Genomic DNA, 19,709 nt, shown 5'->3' with positions numbered 1-19,709 from the left:
TTGAATGAAATGAGTCTCAATCCATTAGGTTTCTGTTGTCAAAGCAGCAGGGCCAAGTGGCCCCGATACAAAAGTGCAGTATGAACGACATACTTGTGCATATACATATTTATAACGAAAAGAGATGTTTGAAAATATATTTGCGGAGGAGGGGTTGGCAGAAAATTTTGACTTTTTATCAAAGACACAAAAACCTGGAAAATGAAAATGTCTTGTTTTTTGGCCGGCAGAATTTAAAAACTTTCAGCTGGAAACTGGAAAAATAATTGGCTGCAGTGTTTTCAGTTTTCTGGCAAAAAAATAAAAATAAAATCAAGATCTGTGAGGGAAGGAGACATTTTCCATGAAAAAACTGTTTAATCAAAATTCAGTGTTCTCGTGGAATTTGCGGTTACTGAAAAGTTGTCACCAGCTCTGATAAATAGTAAGTGAACAGACTGGGAGCTGGGGACGTTGCTGAAAAATCTGTATTGTTGTTCATGGGCTTTGTAGGACCAATACGAGTTGCTGTTGCACACTGCAGGCTGCCTTCCTTTGTTTAGCTCTGTATGTGGGGTTCTTAACAAGCCCCATCTCTGTCTCACTATAGACTCCCTGCCAAGGTTTAAGGTTTATGGTTTATTACTAGCATGTAGGTGCACTGCTCAGTCCTGGTCTGTTTCCAGAGAGGGGAGAGGAATGGTCTCTGCCCCAGGAGATCACTGTGGTTTTCACTGTGCTCTTTTCTATTCGGATGAGCGGGGGACAGGAGAGAGAGGGGTCCTTGGACTCACAATCCCCCAACCCTGTGTACACACCTTCTCTCCACCCTGCAAAAGTCATGCTTCCCTGTTAATCCATTCTTCCTGAGGGGAGGGGAACTGGGAGATTCATAGCTTTTAAGGTGCAATAAGTCCATTCTGGTCATTTTAGTCTGATCTCCTGCTCAGCAGAGGTCAGAGCAGGCCAGCTGGGATTGCTCCCTTAGAGCCAGTGCCTTGGGGTGTGTGTGTGTATGAAGATCTCCTTTGGGGGAGCTCAGTAAAACTGCCAGGCCCTGCTCTCACAGTCTCCACCCTGGCCTGGTGCGTAGATGATGCCCCAGCGAGGGGAAAGGGGGTTGGTGAGCCAGCCTGCTCCCTGCTCACCCCACAGCAGTGTCCTCTGGGGCTGGGCCCAGCTCCCCTCTCTGTCCCATTGGCTCTCATCAGGAAGAGATTTGCTGCGGGGGCTCCTCTGAGTGAGTGGGGGCTGAGCCGTCCGACGACCCAAAGGGGACAAGGAAGGAGAGGGCTAAGGAGGGGAAAGTTCCCCAGCCCCACACACAGTGAAGGTGGGATGCTGGTGCCAGGGTAAGGGGGTGAGGTGGCCTGTGGGGCATTCCAGGGTGAGCCCCAAGGGACAGGAGCAGCTGAAGAAGGGAGAGGGGAGTTGTTGCAGCCAGGAGTTGGGGTATTTGGGCTGATGTGTAGGGTAGATGGACCTTGGTATTGGGGGCTGCAGAATGGCCTGGGGGGAGTAAGGGTGGTGGGGCAGTGGGGTGGGTGGGGCTGGAGTGAAGACAGAGGGTGGAAATGGTTTGAGGATGGTGGGGGATGGAGGTGAAGGAGGTTTTAAGAAGTGGGTTTACTGAGGGCTGGGGCTGGGGGATGGTGAGTAGTGGTGGAGGAAAGCGTTTGGGGCATGCAGGGTGTGTCACTCTGGCACCCCAATATTCCCCAGGATATGTTTTGAACAAAGTAGGCCTTGTGAGGTATCATTATAAATGTCTTGATCTGCTAGGCAGTAATATCTTTTTGGATTGTATGTGTTACCGTATGTGAAGTTATGAAGTTTGGCTCTGTACGTGTTACTGAAACGTGAGGTTGAAAACACCCACAAACAGCCTTTCAGGTACAACAGTAAAAAGGAAAAACAGTGTTAATGGCTTATTGAGGAAATGCAAACAAGCACAAGGATTACCCCAGGAACTGTGTACAATAGAAACCTCTCAGAGAGAGCACTACACAGTGGGAACTATTTGACCCAGGTCACAGCAAAGGAGCTTTCCAGCAAGTGGGAAGAAGCTATAAAAAGGGGAAATGACATCATGATGGTACCTCACTCTTCCTAAAGAAACACACCTGGAAACAAAGTCTGAACTGAGGGAAGTGCTGGACCCAGACTAAAGGGATTTTTAGCCTGTGACTGGAACACCTGGGAATTCCAAGCTATAAACAAGTGCAGCTGGCCCCTTAAGAATCTGCAGCCTGCTTGTATCATCGCTTAGGGTGAGAATCTGCTATGCATAGCCACTCTATTTAGTATATTAAACGTACATTGTGTTTTTTGTTTATTTGCTAGGTAATCTGCTTTGATTTGTTTGCTATCCCTTATAATAATTTAAAATCTATCTCTTGTAGTTAATAAACTTATTTTTGCTCTATTTTGAACCAGTGTGTGGGAATCATACCTCTAGGGTACAAGGCATTTGCATATTCCTCTCCACATTAAGGGAGTGGTCGAATTCTATGAGCTTACGCTGTACAGTTCCCTGTGCAGCACAGGATGGTATAATTTTGGGTTTATAGTCCAGAGGAGGTGTGTGTCTGAGGAGCTGGGAGGTGCCCTAGCTGTAGCCTTCCTATGCATGGGCTGGTCAGAGTGCCTGCATGTAACTGCATCTGGGTGTATCCCTACTGGTATGTATGCTGGTGAAAGTGCAGGTTGGAGCCTGGAGGGCTTGGCAGCTTGTCACAGCAGCATAGTGTAACAGGGAGCCCAGGCTGGTGGGTCAGCAGGGCTCGGTGATAACCCAGTTCTAGGTGGCACCCTGGGGGAACCTATCACAGAGGGTATGGCAGGGTAATGTTTTCAGGGGGGGAGTTATTAGGGGGCTTTGTGGCAAAGGGTGGGTTTTTTTTGGCGAGATGGGGGTTCGTGTGACAGGGAGGTGGGATGGGTGGGGGGGCTCTGGCAGGAGGTTCTGTTGAGGGTAATTTGGGGATGGGGCAGCAAGAGGTTAGATGGGTTTAAGCAGGGGCTGGGTGGGCAGTTGAGGGGAGGTGGGTGGCATGGGTTGGGGGAGCAGGTTATTTGGGGGTTGGGATCTGAATTTGGATTCCAGGACTCCCACATCCCAGGGAGCACTTCGCCTTGCAGGTTACAGAGTCCTTTTTGTATTTACTGTCTCTGGGCCAAGGCCTCTTTTATTATTTATGCCAAGCGGAACAGCTTCAATGGGAGAGACTGCGGGAGTCCTTCTCCCACCAATATCACCAGTAACCCCAATGGTTAGTGCACTTACCTAAGGGTTGGCAAATCCTTTCTCCACTCTGGGGCTGGGGGTCTTAAACCCAGGGTGTGACCCCGGCATAGCCTAAACATTGCACTCAAAGCTAGGAGGTGTCCATGTCTAACTCAGAGAGAGGCTGAGAGTCCCAAGCAGAGCGACGCTTCCCCCTCCAGCCCAGATTTAGGTGCTGAACTTCTTGAGCGGGGTGGTGCTGAGGACACCCCCCCCTCGTCGTCATCTCCCATTGGCTAGCTCGGGTGTCTCTCAGCTGAGTGTGCGGTCCTTCTATGGATCCCGTTCTTAGGTGCCGATCTCTCCTCCTTCAATGTAGGGGCACCATGCAGGCTTTGTGCACCTCTGTGATTTTTCTAGGCACCAAAAAATTAGGAGCTGTGACACTCAGTGCCCAAGTCCCTTTGTGAATGCACAGACCCACCTCCCCACTGACAGGACCCCTGGCAAGGAAACCCCAGTTCCCTGCTCCTGCCACAGTGGATACAATTCTGTATTGGAATGGGTGGTGTCTGTAGTTAATAATCTGTGGATTTAAATCTAGATAGGGAGAAGTCTAGGTTTAGGTGGTGCCCTGGGTGAAGGGGTTGTGAAAAGGGGTGAAGGGGATTCTAAATTTTACATGGGTAGTGTTCTTTTTGGGAAGTGGGATGAGTGTTTGAGTGCAGGGCAAGTGCAGGTAGTGCCTATCTATTCTAGTGAAAAAGCAGAATGAAAGGTGTGCATTATGGGAGTTCTGGGGCATCGCTCAAGTAGGGCAGAGTTAAGGTTGTGTAGGCATTTATTTTCTCTCTGTGTTTCCCGGTTTTCAGAAGTTTGAGTTTAGCTGAACTCAGCATTCTGGAAGGGCCTGAGCTATCACCAGGCACTTTAACTATGGTGACAAGTTTTTTTTGACATTTTATTTCCTAGGTTTTTAAACAGAAGGAGAAATGTTTGTTGATAAAAGGTACTGTAATGCCTTTTAGACAGATATAGTTCTCATCTAAATTTGCAGTTGACGTGCTACAGGGGCTCACTAATAATCAAAAGACCTACCTTTGCTATTGTCCTTTTCATCAACAGATCCCCCAGAGCTTTACAGCAATACTCCCATTTTACAGATGGGAAACTGAGGCACAGAGTGGTGCTGTGACTTGCCCACAGTCAACAGGCAGACCAGGAGCACAGCTGGGAATAGTCCCAGTCCAATGGTCTCTCTGCTAGACCTCAAGGTTGCTCTGTGATTCCGCAGTGCCTCCCACCTCCTGCATATTTTGTTATAGATTCCTTCTTCTCCTACCCTCGGTACACATGGAGAACAATTGATCATCCTCCTCTTTCTAATGACCTGGTACACCTGTGAAGCCTGGGATCATGTCCTCCACCACTTCTCTTCTCTAGTCTAAACATGACCAATTCTTTCAACCTTTCCTTATAGGTCAGGTTTTCAAAAGCTCTTAATCATTTTTGTTGCTCTCCCCTGGACTGTATCTAATTTGTCCCCATCCCTCTGAAAGTGCGGCACCCAGAACTGGACACAGCACTCCAGCTGAGGCCTCACCAGTGCTGAGTAGAGAACAATTCCTTCCCATGTCTTACGTATATCACTCCTGTTAATTCATCCTGGAATGGGCAATCTAGCCCAGAGAGTCAGCAAAGAATAACTTCTTTGGGCCAAATCCGAAGGAACTCATTCTGCTCTACTCAGGCCATGTCTACGCTATAAAATTAAGTCAACCTAGCATATGTCGGCATACAGCTGCCACAGTAATTACATCGCTTGTGCGTGTCTACACTTTGCTCCCTGTGTTGGCGGTGCACAGCTTCACCAGGAGTGCTGGTATTGATTGTACTGTCAGTGCAGGGTGTTGTGGGGAAGGCTCCTGAAAGCCGGTAACAGTTGATGTAAGCAACACACTGTCTACGCTGACACTGCATCAATCTAACTACATTGACCTTGACCCTACGCCTCTCGTGGCGTTATTAAGTCGGCGCAGCGGGGCAGTTACATCAGCAGGAGCAAAATTTAAGTGTAGAGACTTCCACAGTTAGGTTGACATAAGCTGCCTTGCGTCAACCTGACTCTGTAGTGTAGACCAGGCCTCAATAGTCAGTGGCCTCGATGTTTCCACTCTTTTAACAACAACATAGCACTGAATTCCCTCCTGAGGGCGCTTTCAATGGGATCATTAGCAGCAGTTTCAGTGGAGATCCCAACAGCCGCCTGAGGCAGCACGAGGCAGCTTTCCTCTATAAACCCTGGAAGGCTCCAGAGCAGGAGGCATGAAGGTCCCTCGTAATATACACAGGTGTGTGCATCAAGCAAGAAAGCAAGTGCCAGCTCAGTGCAGCAGAAGAAGGTAGGCTTGTCGAGCGAATGCGGGTTTGTCCATGTGGGCTGGTGGTGCACAATCATGGGGTGTCAATTCTACAGTGCACCAAACGTTGTGCACAAAGGAAATTTCAGTGGGCGCCAGCAAGAGTCTCTATGAGCCAGTTCGCGTGCAACTTGCTGGTGCCCTTTAGAAATCCCATTGCTCTTGAGTGCACTCCTCCACCCTGCAGACAGGATCTGAGAGCAGGAGACACAGCGGGGAGCAGCCTGGAAGTGGAAACCAGGTCCCAATCCCCACACCCACTCAGCATTGCTGTTTCCTGCTGCGGATTCTATGTAAATCTGATCCTTCCTGGAGTTTGTCCCCACAGGGAATTAGTGGCTGGCTGGGGTGGAAATCTGCAGTGCTCTAGGTTGCCGTGCAGTAAGGGGCTGCGAGGACCTTCTACGGTGCACTACAGGTCCCCTAGTGGACTTTGCCGTAGTACTGTTTGTAACAGGGAGAGGTCAAAGTGCACTAGGGAACGTTGAGTGCACTGCAGCAGGGTCGATGCAGCGTTAGTACGTGGCAGGCTAGTGCGCTGGAGAGTCACACCCCAGCTTTTCGTTTAGACAAGCCCTTAGTCAGATCCTGGGGATCTCATGGAGGAAGAAATGGTGCCGTAGTGGGAAGGAGACCAGCTGGAGCACACCGGAGCTGTGCATTTCCTGCTCCATCTCACTTCCTACTCCCTGCCCCTGTGGCACTGCAGAGCGTGGTTGGGAGCATGGTGCTGCACTGAATCCAGGCCCAGACACACTCACTCATCAGCTGGGCTGCAGAGTGTGGCTAGGGTAGAGCGTGTCTCTGGTGGCCAAGGAGGGGCATGGGCGGGGGGGTCTGTGCATGTCTGCTGGGGTTTCCCTTTGTGCACGGGGCAGGGCGCTGGGCAGAGGCCGTTTCCCGGCTGTGCTGCTGGTCAGTGTCTCAGGCTCTAGCATGAGGCGAGCATGCTCATGCCCTGTTCTGCTGGCGCTGACACGCAGGCTCCTGTGCGGCGCCTGGTGTCTCAGAGCCGGGGGATGAGAGCGTCTCTCCTTTTCCCACCTGCTCAATGGGGCTGGGAATGGAGCAGAGAAGCAGGTGCCTGGATGGGCAGAGTTTAATGGGGCTGGGAATTTCAAGGGAGTCCGGTGACCAAATCCCCGATTTTCAACAGTGTCTAATTTCGTTAGGTCCCTTTGAATATCCCAACCTCAGAAAAGACTCTGTGGGAGTTTAATTTAAGGAGGAGATGAACAAAAGGGGATGTGCGAGAGGTTAAGGACTGATGAATGGGACAGAGAAGCTCCATCAGAGAAGCTCCATCAAATCAAGAGTGACTCAATGAACTTAAGAGACAACACCTTTAATGCTCAGACATGAAACAATTTTCTTTTTATGCAGTGTGTATTCATTGCCTGGAACTCATTTTCATAGGAGATCATTTGGTAATTCAGGAAATGGAATAATGTGGTGAGCTATAGCGATGGATAGATTTGGGTAGGGGGCTAACCTGGGATGTTGCACACCTGGGACCAATTCTCTGCTCTGCTACGGGCTCCTAGGGGCCTTTGGGGGAATCATTTAAGGCCTCATTTCTCCATCTGTACAATGGGCATAAAAAGGTTTTCCAATCTCGCTGTGGCGTTGTGGGGATAAATACATTAAGGACTGTGAGGTGCTCAGATACTACGGTAATTGGGGCCTGATAATCACCTCACAACGAATGTAGATGTCTAGTTACACCAACAACGTATAAAACATAGAAGGTTTTATGATATAGGCCAAGAATTAACTGTCTGGGGAAACAATGTGGGTGACCAGTTCTGTTGGAACAATAAAAGATGTTACCTGACCTAGCTTGTCCCTGTAATATCTGGCTACTAACATGGCTACAACTCCACTGTCTGGGGAAAACATTCCCCATATATATGAGATTGTGCAAAGGCCTTTAAGGGACCTGAATACTTTCTAAAGCATCTGATATTGGCTGCTTTTTAAGATGGGACTCCAGATTAGAGGAATCACTGCTCTTCTTGGGTGTGTCAATACACGTGTTTCTGACTGAGTCTCACAGGTCCAAGTTACGTGGCCCTAGAAGACAATATGTGACTTTGTCATCTTCCTCTTTGAACTTTCATGTAATTGAATGGAGGAAACTTTCTATTTAATAGGAGAGGAAACTATTTCACTGTTTGGTGCTTTTCTTCCTACTAGTACAGCTCATGGAGAAAGCAGAAGGGGTAAATCAAACGCCTGTCACAGAATTCATCCTCCTGGGATTCGGGAATCAACCTGGGCTGCAGATTCTTCTCTTCCTGCTGTTTCTAGTGATCTATGTTGTGACCATGGCTGGGAACCTCCTCATCGTTGCACTAGTTGTGGCTAATCAGCACCTGCACACCCCCATTTACTTCTTCCTGGGGAACTTGTCCTGCTTGGAGACCTGCTACACCTCCACCATCCTGCCCAGAGTGCTGGCCAGTCTCCTGACTGGGGACAGAACCATTTCTGTGGAGGGCTGCATCACACAATTGGCTGTATTTGGTTTTCTAGTAACTACAGAGTGTTATCTCTTGGCGGCAATGTCTTACGATCGGTATTTAGCCATATGCAAACCGCTGCACTATGGAAACCTGATGAACGGCCGGCTGTGCCTCCAGCTAGCAGCTGGGTCTTGGATAAGTGGATTTCTAGCTTGTACAATATTAGTGTTTCTCATGTCAGACTTAATTTTCTGTGGCCCCAATGAAATGGACCACTTCTTCTGTGATCTTACCCCAATGGTAAAACTCTCCTGCAGTAACACCAGCCAGATCACACCGGTTATTTATATATTTTCCTTCCTAAATATAGTTCTCACATTTCTATTAACCTTGACGTCCTATGTTTGTGTCATCAGCACCATTCTGAGAATCCCTTCCACAACCGGGAGGCAAAAGGCCTTTTCCACCTGCTCCTCTCACCTCATCGTGGTGACCATCTTCTATGGGACCATGATGATTGTCTACATGCTACTGAAATCCAGCACCCTGAGAGCCTTGAACAAAGTGTTCTCTGTCTGCTACACAGTCCTGACGCCCCTGGCCAATCCGCTCATCTACAGCCTGAGAAACAGAGAGGTCAAGGAGGCCCTGAGAAACGCTGTCAGGAGAGCTGTGACCCTTACAAAGAATTCAGATTAGTTGGCTGATCCTCATTTCAGTCAATCAGGTTTCTGTTGTCAAAGCAGCAGGGTCCAAGTGGCCCCTGACACCGAAGCGCTGTATGAAAGACGTGCGTGTGCATAAATATATTTGTAAATTATAGAGATGGTTGGAAAATGTTTTTGGGGGTTATTTTTGGCAGAAACTTTTGACTTTTCATCAAAGAACTGAAAGCCATGAAAATGAAAAAAAGTTTTGTTTTTTGGCAGGTGAAATCCGAAAACTTTCAGCTGGAAGTTGAAAAAAATGGTTCTGTTGTTTGTTTTCTGTCTTCTGTCAAAAAAAAAGTCAGTATCTCTGAGGGAAGCAGACATTTTTCATGAAAAAGTTTTTATTTAAATAAGCTTTGACTAAAAGTTTTCACCAGCTCTAGTAAACAGTAAGTGAATGGATGAGGAGCTAGTAGATGGTGCTCAAGAATGTGTATTGTTGTTTTTTTTAGGACCAATAAAAATTATTGTTGCAAACTGCAAATTGGCTTCCTTTGTTTAGTTCTGTATGTGGAGTTCTTAACAATCCCCATCTCAGTGCCACTGGAGACTCCCGGCCAATCTGTAAGGTTTATGATTTATTTCTTGTTCGTAGTCGCATTGATCTGTGCCTGCTTCTTTCCAGACAGCAGAGAATCCTAGAATCCTAGAAGTGTAGGACTAGAAAGGACCTTGAGAGGTCATCTGCACTCATGGCAGGACTAAGTATTATCTAGACCATCCCTGGCAGGTGTTTGTCCAACCTGCTCTTAAACATCCCCAGTGATGGAGATTCCATAACTGCCCTAGGCAATTTGTTCCTTCCTCAGTGGAGTACTTTGCATTTGTCATTGTTGAATTTCATTCTATTTACTTCAGACCATTTCTCCAGTTTGTCCAGATCATTTTGAATTTTATTCCTATCCTCCAAAGCACTTGCAGCCCCTCCCGGCTTGGGAGAAGGAATGGTTTGTGCCCCAAGGAGATCAGCGTGGCTTACACGGTGCCCTTTTCTACTCACATATGGAAGGACAGGAGAAAGAGGGGGCCCTGGACTCCCAACTGCCCCCCATGCACACACCTTCTCTCCACCCTGCAAGAGTCACACTTCCCTATTAACCCACTCTTTTGGGGGGAGGGGGAGGTGGAAACTTGGAGATTCGTGGCTTTTAAGGTGAAAAAAGTCCATTCTGATCAGTGTAGTCACAGCTGCTGTCCAGCAGATGGCCAGAGCAGGCCAGCTGGGGATTGGTGACTCAGCGCCAGTGCATTTTGGGCTGGAGAAGATCCCCTTTGGGGGAGCTCAGTAAAACTGCCAGGCCCAACTCTTGCTGTCTCTACCCCAGCTTGGTGTGGCTGTGCGGCCCCAGCAAGGGAAGAATGGGGGATTGGGGAGCGAGTTCACCCCGCACTCACCCCACAGCAGTGGGTCCTCTCCTGTGGGGTGGGGCTGGGCCCGGCTCTCCCTTCCGGTACATTGGCTCTCCTCACTCACAGATTTGCTGTGGAGGCTCCTCTCAGTGAGTGGGGTCAAGCCACCCGACCATCCCAAGAGGACAGGGACTTGGCGGGTTAAGGAGGGAAAAGGTCCCCAGCCCCACATACAGTGAAGGCAGGATGCTGGTGCCAGAGTAAAAGTGTGAGGGGCCCTGTGTGTGTGTGTGTGTGTGGGGGGGTTCTGAGTGAGCCCCAGGGGATGGGAGCAATGTAAGAAGGGAGGGGGGTTGGTGCAGCCAGGAATTGGGGGTATTTGGGCTGATGTGTAGGGTAGATGGACCTGGGTTTTGGGGGCTGCAGAATGGATCTGGGGGAAGTAAGGGGTGGTGATAGGGGGCTGGGGTGAAGATAGAGGGAGGCTGTGTGGAGGGAAGTGGTTTGGGCTTGGTGGGGAATGTGGGTGTAGGGGTAATTTTCAGAAGTGAGTTTATTTAGGAATGGGGCTGGGGAGGCGGTGACCGGAGGCAGGGGAAGGTCTGGGTGCGGGGGTTTGCGGGGAGGTGACTAGCAGGGTGATGTTTCCTGGGGGCATTTATCTGGGGGGTTGTGCCACGGGGGTAGGTTTATGTGGGGCGAGGGGGGTTGGTGGAGTGGGGAGGTGGGATGGGTGGGGAGTGTTGCAGGATGAGGTTTTGTGGGGCTTGGGTTTCTTTGGGGGGGTTGAATGTGTTTATTTGGGGTGGGGCAGCAGGGGATTAAACAGGAGCACAGTGGGGGTTGGGTGGGAGGCTGAGGGGAAGGAGGTGAGGGCTATAGGAGGGGGTTATTTGGGGATCTCTGGGGGTGGGACGGGAGGGAGCTGTGGACAAATTCCACGGCTGTATGTTGGGTAAATTGAGTTCTAGTTTGGAGACCATCCATGTATTTGCTGTCCCAATTAATTCTCTGTGACCCTGTGATAAATGAAGGGGGGAGGGTAACTCCCTTTTATGGACACCCAGCCAGCCAGTTAGCTATAAAGTCCCTCTTGGTGGCTGTTCTCTGCTTGCTTTACCTGTAAAGGGTTAAAAAGTCTCCCTGGCTAGGTAAAAGAAAGGGAGCGGGCACCTGACCAAAAGAGCCAATGGGACGGCTAGAACTTTTTAAAATTGGAAAAAACTTCCCCTTTGTTGTTGCTGTTCTCCGGAGAGTGGAGACACAGAGCAGCAATGCTGTAAGGAGCTTTAAAACCAGGTATGAAAACGCTAAACCCCAAAATAATTCCCCAAGCAGATCTTGATTTAGAACAAATCCCATGTTGGTTTAAAAATTGTCCGTGATGTTCCAATGACTAATTGCCCTCACTGTTAAATATTGGTGACATATTTCTACTTTTATTTTAAAAAATGAAGGCTCAAAAATGAAGGCCCCTTCATTTATCACAGACCCCCATGAAACGGCCCATTTTTCTGGTGATCTCACCCCACTGCTAAAACTCTCCTGCAGCAACACCAGCCTGATCACCCCGGTTCTTTATATATTTATCTTCCTAGATGCACTTTCCCCATTTCTATTAACCTTGATGTCCTATATTTGTGTCATCAGCACCATCCTGTGAATCCCATCCACCAGCGGGAGGCAAAAGGCCTTTTCCACCTGTTCCTCTCACCTCAGCATTGTAGCACTTCACTATGGGACCATAATGCTTTGTTCTTGTCTCTTTCCAGAGAAGACAGAAGGAACGGTCTGGGCCCCAAGGAGATCACAGTAGTTTAGACTGTGCTTTTTCTCTACTCAGATGAGCAGGGGCGCTGGAGGGGAAGATGGTCGCAGTTTCACACAGCGGTGGCTCCAGGCCCCAGCATGCCAAGCGCGTGCTTGGGGCGGCAAGCTGCGGGGGGTGCTCTGCTGGTGCTGCGAGGGCGGCAGGCAGGCTGCCCTTGGTGGCTTGCCTGCGTAGGGTCTGCTGGTCCCGCGGCTTCAGAGGACCTCCCGCAGGCATGCCTGTGGGAGGTCCGCTGAAGCCGTGGGACCAGCGGACCCTCCACAGGGAAGCCGCAGAAGGCAGCCTGCCTGCTGTGTTTGGGGCGGGAAAAAGCCTAGAGCCGCCCCTGGTTTCACAACCTCTTGTCTGCAGCTTGTTCACCAGATACTTGTCCCTGCCAGTGTCATGCTTCCCCAGGGTGATCAGGGCCTTCATTTTTGAGCCTTCATTTTTTAAAATAAAAGTAGAAATATGTCATCAATATTTAACAGTGAGGGCAATTAGTCATTGGAACATCACGGACAATTTTTAAATCAACATGGGATTTGTTCTAAATCACGATCTGCTTGGGGAATTATATTGGGGGAAGTTCTATGGCCTGTATTATACAGGAGGCCAGACTGGATGACCACAGTGGTCCCTTCTAGCCTTGCGATCTGTTAATCCTTTATCTCTCACCAAAAGCACTCCCTGCTCACAACCTGCTCTTTTCTTTCTGTGGCATTGGCATTGAGAGAGAGAGAGAGTACTGGTGTGGAGGGAGAAAGATTCAGGAGATGAATTAATGCAAACAGAGATTGTACTTAGATTTCTTTAAGAGAGGTAGTTCTGTGGACAAGACTTTCAATTATGGGAGCACAAAGAACAGCTTCTAAACTGGGACTTTCCAAGGGACCTAGAGGAGCACTAAATAAGAAAAATAAATGAAAAGGGCTAGACAAAAATGAGCAAAAAGCCGGCCATCCTCCTTAAAGTCCTTTGTCGTTTATATTTGTCTGCAATTGACCAGCAAGGCAACTATGGCGCGTTCGCAGAGTCCTTTCACCAGAAACTCTGAAAACATGAGAGCCTGGTGTGACACACTGTACCTCCAAATAGTGCCCTGTAACCCCCATATTCATCATTCATAGGTGGTTGTGATATTCCATACAGAGCGGGCCATGTAAGAGATCATAAGAAAGATCATGATCTGCTGAAACCTGTTGTTCTATCCAAACATGTATGTCATTAGTGTGTATGAAACTATGAGATTTTGCTATATTGTTGTCACTGAAATAGGTTGTAAGTTTGAGAGCCTCTACTGGCAGGTGGGTGTTAACACGTCACTAATCAACTCTATGACTCAGTTGTACAAGTCCACCACAATGGGGTTTACTTGATCCCTGTGAGTCAGCAAAGCCCACCAAGACCTGCCTGGGCAACTGTCTTCTAGGCCCATGAACTAAGGATATAAAACAGGGGACTAGGGCATCATGCTTGGGCCTTTCTCCTCCCTCACCTATGCTGAAAGCAACAAGAATTCTGGAGAGACAGAAGACCTCAGCAGAGGAGCCTGGTCCCAGGCTTGAGTGAGAGGCCTGTGTCTGTGAACTGTAACATCCAGTGGGGTGAGAAAATTCCTTGTTCTAAATACTGCCTAGTGTAATAAGGTTTAAGATTTAGATTATGCGCTTATCTTTTATTTTCTTTGGTAACTAACTCTGACCTTTTAAGCCTACTACTTATAACAACTGAAAATCTATCTTTCTGTAGTTAATAAATCTGTTTTATATTTTACCTAAAACTGTATTTCACTTGAAGTGCTTGGGAAATCTCAACTCAGGTTACGAAGGCTGGTGCATGTCCTGTCCACATTGCGGGAGGGGCGGACTGGGTAATAAACTTACACTGGTCAGGCTTGTGACCATGGCAAGATGGTACAGCTCTGGGGTACAAGGCTGGGGAGATGCGGGGGAATTGGCTGGTGCCTTTCTCGGTGTGGTTCCTGAGTGCCTCTGGGAACATTCATGGAAGCTAGCTGGGTGTGGGGCTCCACATGCTATTGGGCTGAGTGAGCATCTAGAGGGGTTTGCTGCTTGTCACTAGCAAAGCAGTGTGAGGGACAGCCCAGCTGGAGAGTTAAGGGGGCACAGTGGTACCCCAGTTCCAGGTTGTACCCTGGGGATCCCGTTACACCTGGACAATCTGGAAAGGTTTAAATTTTGTCTTTTTTTTTGCGACAGTTTGTGCTTCTGTCAACCCAAATTGGGCTTTTCAAAGAGGCCTGTGGGACTTAGGTGCTGGAGGACAGGTCTACACGTTAAATGCCACATCAGCACAATTTCACTGCTGTGGCACTTAAATGAAGACGCTCCTGCACGGATGGGAGAGCTCTCTCTTTAAACTGATTCAGTTGTTTGCCCCCCTACCAAACTCCCATTGGGAGGCTTCTCCACAACCTCACCTCTCTGGTGATTAGAAACCAGCTTCAAATTTCCAGCCTGAATTTGCTCATGGCCAGTTCATCTCCATTTGTTCTGGAGCCAACCTTGTCCTTTAGCTTCAATAGCTCTTCACCCTCCCTGGTATTTAACCTCCACCCAATGTATTTATCCAGATCACTCTGTTGTCTTTTCACTAGACTAAACAAGACAGCCTCTTCCCGTTTCCTCTCAGAAGAGAGGCCTTCCATTCCCCGGATCGTCCTAGTAGCTGTTCTCAGCACCCGAGCATAACCTGGGAAAGGGCAGACGCCTCAGTGAAGTCCAGTAGGGACTCTGTTATGCCAGTCTGTGTCCCTGAGAGGCCTCAGATAATATCAGGATGGGCAGGCACCAGTACAAAGAGATGGATGGATGGATGGATAGACAGACAATGAAACTATTGCGCAATGAAATGTTGCATGGAAGCCAACAGAGAGGAGTTCTCCGAACAAAAGTAAAACATTCACACTGGGGAGACCAGTCAGAGTTAACTAGTGCCTGCTGTTTTCTCCAATAAACAGCGACTCTGCTGTTAATCCCCAGTGTATTGAGAGGAGGAGGCCCATTAAATATGAGCAGGTTGTAGTAGGAATGAGAGCACGCAAGGAAGATCAGCAGCGCTGCTGCCAATGCGATTCTTCGCTTAGCAGAAAGGATGAGGTAGAACAAGCAGGTCTGTTTGCTTTGTACAATCGTTTGTTTCAAACAAAACAAAAAGGTGGAGGAATATCAAGGGGGGGGGAATGTTCCTGCTGGCTCCTGAATAGCTGGGAAGGTTAATTATGCTACAAGGTACTGTGCTTCAGCCAGGGCAGAGTCCCTTTGGCATTTGCCTGTAGTTAAATCCTGGAATGTCTCTAACCCGCTGGCTCACCTATCCACCTTGGTCACCATGCAGAGGTCAGGGACCAAACTCAGTGAGGAAAATACACCATTTACCAAAGGGCTGATTTTGCCACTGGTATTTCCCATAATCTATCTATCTATCTATCTATCTATCTATCTATCTATCTATCTATCTATCTATCTATCTATCTGTCTATCTATCTATCTATCTATCTAATCTTATTCCCATTCTTTGATAACTGCCCCTTCACCTTTCAATTCCCTCCCTCCCTCTTCTCTGGCATTTGCATCTTGGTTTTCAGTCCCTCAGTCTTTCTTCCCTCAACGTCATGGCTCCTGCCAAGCTCCCCGCTGCATAGTCTGTGGTCCCCTCTCAAAAACTGCTTCACTGAGCACTTTCATTTAACCCCAAGAGTGCATTTTTGGGAGTTATTCAGATTCTGTGGTGATGATCCCCAGTATAAGTGCTTGCTTTGATAGCTATATAGGTAGTCATGAAACCGGTAGGAAAACCAGTTGATTTTATCTAGGGCAATGTTGTTCAGATAAACTGTCTCTTGAAGACTGGACTCCTGGTGGCGTTGACATTGTCACTGTGAGGTCAGTGACAGCCGGGGCTTTCCATAAAGTCCTCACTGAAAGGGTTTCTTCTTTAGCTGGAATCATTCTTTAGGTCACCTGTGTTTCTTCTCCTCCCTAAACTTCACTCGCTAATTGGAAAAGCTGGGTTACACAGTTCGTTCTCTGTTTGTTACCTGACTGGGCTTAAGCTAGCTCTAATTGTCCTAGACTATATGGAGTTTATAAACAGAGCTGGTCAGAAAATGTTTTGGTTTTGTATAGAAAATTTCAACAAAAAATGAAAAAAAACACACAATTTTTGATCAAATTTTACACTGAAAAACTGAAATACTTGAAAACCCAATTTTTTTTGGCATTTTGTCTGTTGACAAAAAATTAAAATATTTTGAGGAAAACACACTTTCTGCCAAAAACCCAACTTTCTGTCAAAATGATTGGTAGAAAACTTCTGACCAGTCCTGTGATAAATCCAGATAGGAGAGTATTTCAGCTCAGAGGTTGTGGAAATGGATTAAAACAGCCTCTGTAGATAACCTGTCTCATTTCTGTTCTTTTTCCTCTAAAAACTGTGCGGTTCACGCTTGCTGTCTTGATTCTATTCAGATGGTATGGTCTCCCAGTTTCCTTTCTGCAAAGTCAAAGGGACTCTTGATTTCTCTTCAGTTCCTTGGACACCTGCCTCTTCCAGCCACTCCCATGAGAACGCCTGTGAGTCAGTCCTGGGTTTCTCGCAAACCATTGCCTCAAAAATTTCATACGAACCTAAGAATAGCCAGACTGGGTCAGATGAATGGTCCTTCTAGCCCAGTATCCTGTCTTCCAACAGTGGCCGGTGCCAGGTGCCCCAGAGGGAATGAACAGAACAGGGCAATTTATGAAGTGATCCACCCTTTGTTGTCCAATCCTAGCTTCTGGGATACAGAGGTTTAGGGACACCCAGAGTATGAGGTTTTGTCCCTGACCTTCTTGGTTAATAGCCATTGATGGACCTACCCTGCAGGAATATATCTCATTCTGTTTTGAACCCAGGCATATGTAGGCCTTCACAACATCCCTTGGCAATGAGTTCCACAGACTGACTATGCGTTGTGTGAAGAAATACTTCCTTATGTTTGTTTTAAACCTGCTACCTATTAATTTCATTTGGTGGCCCCCTAGTTCTTGTGTTATGAGAAGGAGTAAATAACACTGCCTTATTTACTTTCTCTACACCGGTCATGATTTTATAGACCTCACTCATATCCCCGCAAGCTATCTCTTTTCCAAGCTGAGCAGTCCCCGTCTTTTTATTCTGTCCTCATATGGAAGCTGTTCCATCCCCCTAATCATCTTTGCTGCCCTTCTCTGTACCTTTTCCATTTCTCTATGTCTTTTTTGAGATGGGGCAACCAAAGCTGAACACAGTATTCTAAATGGACAAGTGCAAAGTACTCCACTTAGGAAGGAACAATCATTTGCACACATAAAAATGGGAAATGACTGCCTAGGATGGAGTACTGCCGACAGGGATCTGGGGGTCATAGTGGACCACAGGCTAAATAAGAGTCAACAGTGTAGCAAAAAAAGGCAAATATCCAGCAGGAGTGTTGTAAGCAAGATACGTGAAGTAATTCTTCCGCTCTACTCTGCACTGATAAGGCCTCAGCTGGAGTATTGTGTCCAGTTCTGGGTGCCACATTTCAGGAAAGATGGGGACCAATTGCAGAAAGTGCAGAGAAGAACAACAAAAATGATGAAAGGCCTAGAAAACATGACCTATGAGGGAAGATTGAAGAAATTGGGTTTGTCAAGTCTGGATAAGAGAAAATTGAGAGGGGACACGATAACAGTCTGCAAGCACATAAAAGGTTGTTACAATTTGGAGGGAGAAAAATTGTTGTTCTTAACATCTGAGGATAGGGAAAGAAGCAATGGGCTTAAACTGTAGCAACAGAGGTTTAAGTTGGACATTAGGAAAAACTTCTTAACTGTCAGGGTGGTTAAGCACTGGAATAAATTGCCTAGGGAGGTTGTGGAATCTCCATCACTGGAGTTTTTAAAGAGCAGGTTAGACAAACACCTGTCAGGGATGGTCTAGATGCCCCATGAGTGCAGGGGCCTGGGCGAGATGACCTCTCGAGGTCCCTTCCTGTCTTACGATTTATGATTCTATGTGGGTGTACAATGGAGTTATATGGAGGCAATAGGATATTTTGTGTCTTATTATCTTTCCCTTTCCTAATACTCTGTTAGCTTTTTTGACTGCTGCTGCACATTGAGTGGATGTTTTCCGAGAACTAGCCACAATGAGTCCACAACGATCTCTTCCCTGATTGGTAATAGCTAATTTAGACCCCATCATTTTATACGTATAGTTGGGATTATGTTTTCCAATGTGCATTACTTTGCATTTATCAACTTTGAATTTCATCTGCCATTTTGTTGCCCAGTCACACAATTTTGTGAGATCCCTTTGTAACTCTTTGCAGTCTGCTTTGCTTTTAACTGTCTTGAGTAGTTTTGTATTGTCTGTGAATTTTGCCACCTCACTGTTTACCCCTTTTTCCAGATCTTTTATGACTGTGGTGGACAGACCTGGTCCCATGAATCCCCTCCCCTCTCAGTTTTATAAAGAAATGCAAACTGCTCTAATTATTCTGCCTCTTTTTACTGCTCAGTCATATCTGGGTACAGATTGCACCTGTGGCTGTAGCCAGAAAACAAAATCCCTAAGTGTTTGATTCCATCCAGCTCCGTTGGATTGGGAATAAGACCATTGACATGGCAGTGGATGGCACCTTCAGCCTGTTTGCTTTTCTTCTGCTTTGTCCTCTTCCCTCCACAGCAATGGAGGACCAGACAGCAGTGAGCGAGTTCGTCCTCCTGGGCCTGACCCATCTCCTGGTACTACAGCACCCTCTCTTTGTTCTCTTCCTCCTGCTCTACGTGACCAGCCTGCTGGGTAATGGGGCCATCATAGCTGTGGTGCTGGCTGAGCCCCGGCTCCACACCCCCATGTATTTCTTCCTGGGCAACCTCTCCTGCCTGGACATCTTCTACTGCACGGTCACCGTGCCCAAGATGCTGGTCGGCTTCCTCTCAGGGCAGCAGACCATCTCATTTGCAAGCTGCCTGACCCAGCTCCACTTCTTCCACTTTCTGGGCAGCAGTGAGGCCGTGCTGCTGGCTGTCATGGCCTACGACCGCTATGTTGCCATTTGCAACCCGCTGCGCTACAGGCTGGTCATGAGCCCACATACCTGCCTGTTCCTGGCAGCGGCCACCTGGGGCACTGGCTTCCTGCATGCCCTGATGCACACAGTCTTGACATCGCAGGTGAATTTCTGTGGCCCCAATGAAATCCAGCACTTCTTCTGTGACATCAAGCCCCTGCTGAGCCTGGCCTGTAGCAGCACCCACCTCAATTTGACCCTGCTCAACATCGTTACCGGGGGCATTGGTCTGGGTTCCTTTGCCCTCACACTCCTCTCCTACCTCTACATCATCTCCTTCCTTCTCCTGAAGGTCCGCTCCCAGGAAAGCAGGAGAAAGGCCTTCTCCACCTGCATCTCCCACCTCATGGTAGTTGCATTGCTCTATGTGCCGGTCATCTTCAATTACATGCTCTCCTCTGCGGGAAGCTCATCTGAGAGGGAGATGGTCGCCACTCTCATGTACAGCGTTGTCACCCCAGCCCTGAACCCTCTGATCTACACCCTGAGGAACCAGGAAGTGAAATCTGCTCTGAGGAAAGCGCTAAGGAGAAACTGCTTCCTTGGAAAAGAATAACTAAAGTAGAGAGAATAATCAACCCAACAAAGGCTCTGACTCTGATATTGTCACGGGGAGTGGGCTGTACAGTGTAAGGCACACTTCTGCA

General features: G+C 47.9%; 2 protein-coding genes across 2 annotated transcripts; both read left to right on the top strand.

Annotated features, from left to right (window-relative positions):
• The first annotated feature begins 2,176 nt into the window (after positions 1-2,176).
• Positions 2,177-19,709, top strand: LOC120381160 (olfactory receptor 12D1-like). Its single transcript, XM_039499287.1, has 2 exons — positions 2,177-2,249; positions 18,675-19,709. The coding sequence occupies exon 2, from the start codon at positions 18,677-18,679 to the stop codon at positions 19,616-19,618; it is 942 nt and encodes a 313-aa protein (XP_039355221.1). The 5' UTR covers positions 2,177-2,249; positions 18,675-18,676; the 3' UTR covers positions 19,619-19,709.
• On the top strand, positions 5,625-8,789 carry LOC120380157 (olfactory receptor 6N1-like). The gene is made up of 2 exons (XM_039497647.1): positions 5,625-5,640; positions 7,822-8,789. Exons 1-2 carry the CDS (start codon positions 5,625-5,627, stop codon positions 8,787-8,789), a joined length of 984 nt encoding a protein of 327 aa, XP_039353581.1.

Source organism: Mauremys reevesii, linkage group 13 (genome assembly GCF_016161935.1).
Source record: "Mauremys reevesii isolate NIE-2019 linkage group 13, ASM1616193v1, whole genome shotgun sequence".
Lineage (NCBI taxonomy): Eukaryota > Metazoa > Chordata > Testudines > Geoemydidae > Mauremys > Mauremys reevesii.
This window is presented reverse-complemented; position numbering and strand designations above follow the sequence as displayed.

Coding starts and splice junctions, on each gene's coding strand:
- LOC120381160 (XM_039499287.1), top strand. CDS start 18,677: ATGGAGGACCAGACAGCAGTGAGCGAGTTCGTCCTCCTGGGCCTGACC.